This window comes from Nannospalax galili, unplaced genomic scaffold, assembly GCF_000622305.1.
Source record: "Nannospalax galili isolate Female #2095 unplaced genomic scaffold, S.galili_v1.0 scaffold1488, whole genome shotgun sequence".
Taxonomy (NCBI): domain Eukaryota; kingdom Metazoa; phylum Chordata; class Mammalia; order Rodentia; family Spalacidae; genus Nannospalax; species Nannospalax galili.
This window is the reverse complement of record NW_008358859.1, coordinates 728207-738422: the sequence shown is the minus strand read 5'-3', so window position 1 is coordinate 738422 and position 10216 is coordinate 728207. Positions and strand designations below refer to the sequence as shown.

General features: G+C 49.7%; 1 protein-coding gene across 1 annotated transcript; it reads left to right on the top strand.

Annotated features, from left to right (window-relative positions):
- Positions 1–385: 385 nt before the first annotated feature.
- Rpl22 (ribosomal protein L22) lies at positions 386–8537 on the top strand. Its single transcript, XM_008822407.2, has 4 exons — positions 386–564; positions 3131–3235; positions 4903–5027; positions 8327–8537. The coding sequence occupies exons 1-4, from the start codon at positions 553–555 to the stop codon at positions 8469–8471; spliced, it is 387 nt and encodes a 128-aa protein (XP_008820629.1). The 5' UTR covers positions 386–552; the 3' UTR covers positions 8472–8537.
- The last annotated feature ends 1679 nt before the right edge of the window (positions 8538–10216 follow it).

The window sequence follows — 10216 nt, the reverse complement described above, 5'->3', positions numbered from 1 at the left end:
CTCTGCAGGAGCAGCCAGTGTTCTTAATCGCTGAGCCATCACTCCAGCCCCTTAGATTTTGAAAAAAGGATTTCACTCTGCATGGTTGGCTCAGGGAGTGAGACTTAAAAGTTGTTCCGACCCTGCCGCATTCTCCTGCCTCGGCGTCCCCAGGGCTGGGATTTCAACAACTGCCCCCCCCGTTCGTGGGTTCGGTTTCCTTCCCACTAGCTGGTTAAACTCCGGTTTGGGGAATGTCCGGCTTAGATTTCCGAGACTTTCCAAAATAGAGCAGACCCCCGGCTTCCTTGGGCTCGCCCAGCCTCCCTCCGGCCGTTGCAATGGGACAGTCCGCCCGCATCCTCCCTCTTCCTTGTCTTCCCGGCCGGGGAGAGGATGGACTCTACACCAGGGAAACCAATCGCTGCCCGATCGCACGTCAGCGGGAGGGAAGCGGAGGTCGAGGGGCGGGGCTGAGCGATTGGAGCTGCCTGGCCCCTGCGTGCCCTGCGCGCTGCGAGCTCTTGGCGCCTGCGCAGTGCGCTCCCTTCCCTTTCTGCCTCCGCTGCCGCCATGGCGCCCGTGGTTAGTATGGCTCCGCGTGAGGCCTCGGCTCCGCGAGCGGCACGTGGGCCTGGCGGGCTGGCTCGGGCCGGGCTCGCGGGGGACGGCGTTCTGCAGCGTCCGGCCGGGGTGGCCTAGAGGGAGGGTCGGGGGTGCCCGGGGCGGCGGCGGGACCCAGCACATTGTGGGCGGAGGAGGCCGCGGCCTGGGGCGGTGCGGGAGGCCGGGAGCTCGCGAGGCCGCGCATCCTGCTCGGGACAGCCGGAGGCTGGGCTGGGGGCTGAACCCTGGGCCTGGGCCTGGGCCTCTGCCTGGAGCCTGGAGCTTGGAGGCTGACCCTGGAGTCTGGAACCTGGAGGTTGGAGGCTGAGGCTGAGCCTGGAGCATGGAGGCTGAGCGCTGGGCCTAGGCTTGGAGGCTGGAGCTTGGAGGTCGAGGCTGAACTGGAGCCTGGAACTTGGAGGCTGAGTGCTGGGCCTGGAGGCTGGAGCTTGGAGGCTGAGCCTGGGCCTGGAGGAGGCTGAACTTGGAGGACGCTGAGCCTTAGCCTGGAGCTTGGAGGCTGAGGCTGAACTTGGGCCTCGAGCTTGGAGGCTGAACCTGAACCTGAACGTGGAAGCTGCAGGCCGAGGCTGTAGGCCGAGCCTAGAGTGGAGGCTGCGGCCTGGGCCAGGTTACCTGGGCAAGGAAGACGGATGTGACCTGCCACCTTGGGCAGCCGCTCCTCAGAGCACCCAGTGGCTGGTGGGGGTGGAAATGGCCCTCCGTAGAGTGGCCAGGTTTCAGAGGCAAAGGGTTGAGTTTGAGAATCTTTGTAGCATCCTCTGAAGACAGTACTTTTGTCTGGGTGCTGCTGTTGACAGCTTCTTTTTGGTGTTGAGTGGAAGGCCCTGATTTCCTCCTGGCTGAGGCTGAGCTGTGTGGTGCCCAATGCCACTTTCCCTGGAGAGCCAGCCCTACTTGGAGAACGTTGTTTTCGATGTGCTTCAGTTGGGAATCTTTTCTCTTCCCGTCGTCTTAGTCTTTCTGCCCCGGAGGAAGACTTTTCAGAAAGTGCATCATCGAGTGCTTTGAGTTTAGACTCTTTTGGGCCCATTGTGGGTGGTAGGTGCTTCCTGCTCTGCCCTCTTTCCAGGGCTAAATTTAAAAGCAATAATCTTTGTTGGTGCTAGGAGACACTGAGAGAGTAATTTTCTTTTTCCTTTTTCCAAGACAAGGTCTCTTTGTAGCCCCAGCTGGCCAGAAACTCACTATGTAGACCAGGCTGTCCCCCATCTCACAGAGATCTGCTTTCCTCTTCCCAATGCTGAGATTAAAGGCATGGGACACTTTATAGTAAAACTCTGCAATAGCTTTAAATACAGATGTGTATGACTTAAATTTTGGGGAACATGTCTTTTGAATAAAACAAGTCATGCCTGCAACTGAAAAGTGTGTTTTGGCTTTTGAAGACAGGGTCTTACTATGTAGCCCAGGCTGGCCTCCAACTTGAGATCCTCCTGTCTCAGTCTCTAGAGGTCTAGGATTACAGGCATATGTCATCTACCATGGCCAGTCTTGAACAGTGTTTTAATCTGACTAGAACAAGGTGAGATTCAGATCATATTAATGATAAATAAAAACAATTTAGGTTTAGGTTTAAGTATTGCTCAGGTCCTTTCCTCTTTTTTTTTTTTTTTTTTTTTTTTTTTAAAAGACAGTTTCACTGTGAAATGCCTGGGAATAGCTATGAAGTGTAGACTAGGCTGGACTGGAACTCGAGGAGATCTCCTTTCTCTGCCTCCAGAATGCTGGTATTAAAGGCATGGGCTACCACTCCTGGCCTTGAAAGAGTGATTTTTGTATTAACTGGAAAGGTGACTAGGTTAATACAAGTTGTGGATGGTCTTTTGTTAAATGTGAAGGGAGGTGTGTTCTTGAACTGAAAAACTTTAAAGTGGATATACAGGTAAGGTACAGATGTTGCAACGGTCTATCAGGAGATAATTAATGGGTGTTCCTTTTTAAGAGACACTAGATACTCCTTAATAGAGATGCTAGGACCTCATAGATAGTGCTCTGCCTGGTGTTAATTTACAGACTAAACCAGTGAAGAGGCGAAAATTGTTTATACAGTTTTGCCATAAAATCTTAGGTTCTAGCCTTACCCCTTGGCCGAGCTGTGGTGGAGAAGCAACTAGCGTTCTGCGAAGTTCTCTATGTTCTGAGAAGGTAGAGGGACTGGAGATTAGAAGTGCTAAAAAGGCTAATGAGGATTGATTTCACACTAACGTTGCGAACATGCAAGACACTTGTGTGCCTATGTACAAGTGGCTCCAGTAAAGCAGTGTTTCTTGAAGAAGAAAATGCCCTTTATCGTGGTTTCTAGGCCAACAGAACTTCGTGCTTGTAAAGTTGGAGAGACTGGAGAGGTTGAGTGGGGACAAGCGCCTCCTGCCTTAAATAGAACCAGGCCCTCCTCACTCTTGAAGGGCCCCAGTCTCTATAGGCTTGTACTTGTGTGGACTTTTATTACAAAAGTGTCTGATTTGGTTTTGTTATTTTCTGACCACCTGAGGCTTCATCTCTGTTACTTTTTATTTCTTAGAAAAAGCTTGTGGCGAAGGGGGGTAAAAAAAAGAAGCAGGTTTTGAAGTTCACCCTCGACTGCACCCACCCTGTAGAAGACGGGATCATGGATGCTGCCAACTTTGTAAGTCCCACCTTTTTCTCTGGATTGAGAGCCTTTTGAGTTGCTGTTGAGGAAACCCATCGGGGTAACTGCAGAGAATCCGGGACTTGTACTCCATATTTTTGCATATTTGTTGTTTGCCTCTAGTGAGTTCAACAGGAATACTAGATGGGGTTACAGTAAACAAAGGCTGTAGCTTGGTCTTTTTGAGGCAGGGTCTCCCTGTAGCTCTAGCAGGCCTGGAACTATGTGTAAATGACTTTCCTTCGCCTCTTGTGAATAGAAAAGTCAAGATTTCTAACCTAATCACTCTGCCCCACATTTTAAAAGTGCTGTGGATTTATTTTATACTTTTGGTTTTTTGAGACAGAGTCTCTAGTCCGACCTGACCTGGAACTTGTTGTGTAGATCAGGAGCGCTCAAACTCAAGAGATCCCCCTGTGTCTGCTTCCCAAGTGTTGAAATTAAAGTTGTGCCACCGTGCCTGGCTATTTATTTTTAGTTGGATCCTGATATTGAGCCCAGGACCTCACATCTGCTAAGGAGCACTTACATACCACAGAGCCACATCCTCAGGCCCTAGAATTGTAGCAGTTTGGAGCTGAAAGGGACTGCATGTTCCTTGTGAAAGCCTGGCTTTTGGTTTCCTGTCTACTTTGGCATACACCCCTTTGTTTTGATTTTATTTTTGGTGGAGGTTTGTTTTTGACAGGGTTTCTCTAGTCCCAGCCTACCTGGAAGTCAGTGTAGACCAGGGTGGCCTTCATCTCCCAGAGATCCACCTGCTTCTGACTCCTGAGGGCTGGGATTAAAGGTACGCCCCACCATGCCTGGCATGTTCTGATTTTCTTAAAGATTTATTTTATGATTTTATGTGTATACATGTGTGTCTCTGGGTGTGAGCACCATGTGCTTTGTGCAGAGGCCAGAAGAGGGCATTCAATCCTCTGGAACTGGAGTTCAGACAGTTGTGAACTGCCATGTGGGTGCTGGGAACTGAATTCTGCAAGAGTAGCCAGTGCCCTTAACCACTGAGCTGTTTCTCCAGTCCTGTTTCCTGTTTTGATTTGTTTTGGGATGGGATCTCACTACGTTGCCCAGGCTGGCTCCTACCTAGGCTCCTGAGGAGCTGGGGTTACAGGTATACACCACCACAGCTGACTTTTTACCCTTTTAACCTGAGTGTGTTGCCCTCTAAGCCTTCCAGGTAGAGGCATGTTGGAGTAAGCGGTCAGGAATGTTCCTGCCAGGATGTCTTCATGTTGTATGTAAATACCCGTTAGCAGTGCCACCCTCTCCCTGCTGTGACTTCAGACTAAAGATTTGGGCCCGAAAGACTGAAAGATTGCTAAGAAATGAATGTAAAGATTGAAGGTTTTCAAGTACCTGTGGTTTAGTGCCGGGAGGGAAAACACGAACCAGCCTGCTGCCGGCCGGCTAGCCTGTGCTCCCCGTCACTGTGGTTCAGTCTGCTGCCGGCCCGTGTGCTCCCCGTCACTGTGGTTCAGTCTGCTGCCGGCCCGTGTGCTCCCCGTCACTGTGGTTCAGTCTGCTGCCGGCCCGTGTGCTCCCCGTCACTGTGGTTCAGTCTGCTGCCGGCTGGCTAGCCTGTGCTCCCCGTCGTCACTGTGGTTCAGTCTGCTGCCGGCCGGCTAGCCTGTGCTCCCATCACTGTCGTCTTTCTGCAGGAGCAGTTTCTCCAGGAGAGAATCAAAGTGAACGGGAAGGCTGGGAACCTCGGCGGAGGGGTCGTCACCATCGAAAGGAGCAAGAGCAAGATCACCGTCACCTCTGAGGTGCCTTTTTCCAAAAGGTATGAGGGCTGTGCAGGAGTGTCAGCTCCTTGAAACGAGCGCCGAGGGGCCTGTGCTCATTTCTGCATTTGCTGTGCACGGGCTGCATACGGTACTGGACGTGGCAGAGGTGCCACGTCCCTTGTCTACACCTGAGGAATGTTTGGCTTCCTCTGCCTTTAGATCCTGGTGGAGAGTACCCCCTTGCCATGCTCTCACACAGCTCAGGCTGGCCTCAAACTCCTTATGTAGTTGAAACTGGTCTTGAACTCCTGACCTTCCTGCCTTTACCTCCCAAATTGGGAGGTGTTCCACCCCTTGGGTGACAGCGCCTTCCCTCCCTCCCTTGTTTTTTGTTTTCTGGTTTTTTGGGGGTGGGGTGGGGGATAGAGTCTCCCTGTATCCCCAGCTGACCTGGAACTTGTTATGTAGACTAGGCTGACCTTGAATTCAGAGATTCGTCTGCCTCAAGAGCTGAGACTAAAGGTGTGCGCCACCACACCTGGTTAGAGCTTTCATTTTTAATTCCCTTTTTATTCCCTGTGAGTGCTGCTGTGGCACTGGGGAATCTGGAGCTCTCGGGGTGCTGAGTAGTACTGTGGTTCTTTGCTTTCCAGAGGAAGGCACTGATCCTGTGGCAGCCACTGTCTTGAGGGTGACAGTGAAATCCTGTCCGTTGCTGTAGCAGAGCTGGATGTGAGCATACCTCCCAGCCCAGGGTCTGGCACGGCAGAGCTTTTCTCAAACTGGTTATAGTTTAAGACTTCAGTGAATAGACAATGCCAACCTTAGGTGAAGTGTCATAGTCTGCCTGTTGCTGTGTTTCCTGGGAAGGAGATGTGATAGAGTGAGAAATAGCACACTGGGGTCTTCAGGGTGTTGGAGACAACTGTCCTGCCCTGCTCTGGCCAATGGGGCCCATGGGAAAGATCCTGCCTTTTTTTTTTTTTTTTTTTTTTTTTTTTTTTTAAAGGTAAGGTCTCACTGTGTAGTCTTGGGTAGCCTGGAACTCACTATGTATATGTATGTATACCAGGCTAGTCTTGAACTCACAGAGTCTATCAGCCTCTGCCTCCTGACGAGTCCTGGGATTAAAAGTGCACCACCATGCTTGACCTAATTTTTAAGATAACAGTTTTGTTTTGTGCTGGGCTTAAAGCAGTGTGCCAGCACACCTGGCCTTTCTTTGAGACAGGGTCTCCCTGTAGCCCCAGCTGGCGTGGAATTCCCCGTGTATACTGGGCTGGCCTCATCTCAGAGATCCACCTGCCTCTGTGCTAGGATTAAAGGCGTAGGTCCCTCCTGGCTATTTTCAGTTTTCCTTTTTGGGTTTTTTAGACGGCACTTGTCTGTGGAGCCCAGGCTGGCCTTGAGCATGTGATCCTTCTGCCTCAGCGTCCAGTACTGCGCTTACACTGCCGTGTCCAGGTGGCTGGCTTTTCTCTTGAGTCCGGACAGCTGAACTGAGGGCTTGTGCGTGCTGGGCAAGTGCTCTTGCACTGAGTCATAGCTTCAGTGCTGCTGTGCTGCATCCTGGTTCCCCTGTTTAATTTTAGTTTGAATTAGCTTGAGACAGGGTCTTGCCAAGTTGCCTAGCTAGGCCTTGCCCTGGGATTTCCTGCCTCAGTTTCCGGTAGAGTGGTTATTATAGGCATGTGCCACCATACTGACTGACTTTATTTTTCTGGATGACAGTAGTTTTTTTTCTGAAACATTCAGGGGTCGCCCCTTAATCTCTGAACTCAGTTTCCCCCTAATACTGTTTTGAAACTACCTGAAATTTTGAATTCAACCCCTTATTGAATACAATATGACAAAAATAATAAATGGTAGAAAGAATACTTTCTAGTTGGTGCAACTCCATTGCCTTATGTAGCCCAGACTTCAAACTGGTGATCCTCCTGCCTAAGCCTCCCAGGTGCTGAGATTAAATGCATGTGCCACCAGAGCTGGCTAATCGATTACTTTGCTCTGGGGAAAAGTAGGTAGGGTTGAGGTCAGTGCCAGTTGCTTTTGTATCTGCTCCCAAAAATCATTCCTTGGATGGTGAGCTGGTTGGTGGTTTGGGTCCTTGCTAGTCGGCCAATATAGTGTGCCCGGGTGATAGTGTGCCCGTGTGGTAGTGTGCCCATGTGGTAGTGTGCCCATGTGGTGTTTAGCAGTCTAAAGAGCTGGCATCTGGAGTCTCATTTTCTATTAGGAAAAACTGAGGTGTGGTGACGGTAATTTGCCCAATAGAGTCCTCTGCCATGATTGCTGAGGGTCTCAGCTCACACATCTTCAAGTATTCAGATGTCGGCCACAAAGTCAGGCTTATATAGAGTAGGCTTTTATTTATTTTTTTTATTTTATGTATATGTGTGTATTGCCTGCATGTAGGTAAGTGCACCTGTGTCGTGCACAGAAGAGGCCATCAGATCCCCTAGGACTGGAGTACGGACAGTTGTTAGCTGCCATGTGGGTGCTGGGATTTGAACCCGGGTCTTCTGCAAGAACAGTCAAGTGTTCTTAACTGCTGCGCTCTCTCTCCAGCCCAAGAGTAGGCTTTCTTATGGCTGATTAGCTCCCACCCAGGCTAAGGCAATGGTTAGATTAAAAAAAATAATCTGTATATGGCTAACATGTAGCTCAGTTGTGAAGAATGCTTACCTAGCATGTGTGGGGCCCTGGGTTTGAGCACTGGAGGGGGGACATCCCAAACAAACCCACAGATATCATGTCTTTAAGCAGGCCGTGGTGGATCATAAGCCTGTAGTTGCAGGCTCAGGTAGGCCAATCGCTTGAGCCCAGGAGTTTGAAGTCAGTGTGGATAACAGTGGGACCCATCTCCAAAAAACCACCTGAGCAGTCTGCTGGAGTGGCAGGCTGGCACACTGTCCCATGTGTTGGGTCATGGCCATTTAGTAACTGGAAAGAGACTGGATACAGAACTTGTGTAAGCAGCCTTGACAGCCTGTCCGCCACCTCACTGAGGCCTGCAGTAGAGTGTGGAAAGTGCTGGGAGCTCGAAGGGGCAGAGCTCTCTAAAGAGGTGTTACTACGGCCCTGTTAGCTGCCCGCTTACCACTGAGATCTCCAGTGGCCAGTGCAAATCATTTATAGTAGTTTGCTGCTGTTCAGGGCAATCGCTGCTGATACTCTCAGTTTTACTGTTGCTTAAGTGACAGTGACAGACATTCTTGTAGAGCATTAGTTTGGGGACATTTGCCTTTGGAGGATGGGAAACATCTTGTGATGGTTTGAATATGCTCTAAAGTTACAATGTTTTAGAATGCAAGGAAGCGGTCTAGTGTGGTTCTCAAGTGTCCTTTCTCTGCAGGTATTTGAAATATCTCACCAAAAAATATTTGAAGAAGAACAATCTACGTGATTGGTTACGCGTAGTAGCTAACAGCAAAGAGAGCTATGAATTACGTTACTTCCAGATTAACCAGGATGAAGAGGAGGAGGAGGATGAGGATTAAAACGCATTGATCTGGAATATTTTTTATGAATTCATGAATAAAATTTAGGAACAAAAACCTGTGGTTTATCCTTGTATCTCTGCAGTTTGGACAGAAATCAGAGGTCGTAGTAGCTGGGCTTCACTTGGGTGCCACTCCTTTGTATTTAGACACTTTTTTTGCTCGAAAATTCCAGTTCTGCAGTAGAAATGCTCCAACAGAATGGCTACTAACTCTAAGGGAACCGTCCACACGGCACTGAGCAGTGGCTTGGGGGTGGTGGCATCAGCTCCAGTGAGTCCCTGCACCTTAAACAGTGTGACAGCTGTATCCGGTGTCTTTCCCAAAGGAAGACAGAAGAATGCAGTGTGTGTTCCTCATTAAAAGCAAGACAGGTCATTCCTTGGGTTCTTGGGAAAATGGCAGATTTCTGGGTATGTCTTTTTTAACCGCAAGTTGCTGTTGATGATCAGAGTTATGTCACTAATCTTTTTCTTCCGTAGAAATAAAACTGTCCTTTAGTATTACTGCACATTCTACTGTTCCTCGAAGGATTTGGAGAATTGTAAAGTTACTTGTAAATAATCATGGCTTGTACCAGTCTTTGCAGCTGTTGTGTGGCCTCCAGCAGAGGGAGCCGAAGAAGTCAGTCTCCAGATGTCCCCAGTAGGGGGAGCCCTTCGCGCCCAACCTCAGGTTTACAGACAGAAGTGGATGGGAGCATTTTTCCTGCTGGGGACTTGAGCTGCCCGGGAAATAGCTGCTACCATGTCACTAAGATTATGACTTGACTGCGAGTGGTGGCACACGCCTGTAGTCCCAGCACTCGGGAGGCAGAGGGTGGTGGATCTCTGAGAGTTCAAGGCCAGCCTGGTCTACACAGTGAGTTCCAGGCTAGCTGGGGCTACAGGGAGACCGTTTGAAAAAAAGACCAAAAAAAAAGATTGGACCTACTGGTAAAAAGTCTTAACAGAGTCTGGGGCTGTAGCACTTATATAGAGCTCTCTGACATGCTCAAGGCCCTAGATCAGTCCCCAACACTGTAAAAATAGTAGTTGTGTTAAGGTACTGGGGCAGAAAATGAGTGGTACATTTCTGCCCAGGGGAGTGCCTGGAGCTCTAACCGGGGAAGGGGTTGGAGGGCTGGGAAGGTGTCAGGAGTGACTGGAAGCCCCTGAGCCTGAGGGCGCTCTGCTTAGTTCAGCAGCTGCTGTGCTTTACCACTGCAGTCTGTTTAAAGAGCTCGCTTGGAGCTGATGTCCACCCCTGGATATTAAAGTGTCCAAGACTAGGGGCTGGAGAGATGGCTTAGCGGTTAAGAGCACTGACTGCTCTTACAGAGGACCTGGGTTCGATTCCCAGCACCCACATGGCGGCTACGAATTGTCCTTAAGTTCCAGGGGAATCCAAAGCCCTGTTCTGACCTCCACGGCATTGCATGACATGGGTGCTCTCACATATGTGCAGGCGATACACTCATACACATTAAAGTAATAACATTTAAAAAGTGTTCAAGACTTAACCTTGACTCCAGGTGAAGACTTGGTTCTTCCTGGATTGAGTTGAATGCCGAGGCCTTGCAATCTCATTGGTGGCCAAGGTTCCAGCATTTTCTATTTCTATGCAAATTTCTTGAAGCAAAATTGTACATTTCTCCTCTGCCCTTGAAGGAGGCAGGATTTCCTTCTGAGGTGTCAGTGCTCTTAGGTGCTGGCCTGTCGCTTCTGAGATCATTAGCTTTCTAAGTTTGTGACTTAGGTTTGCAA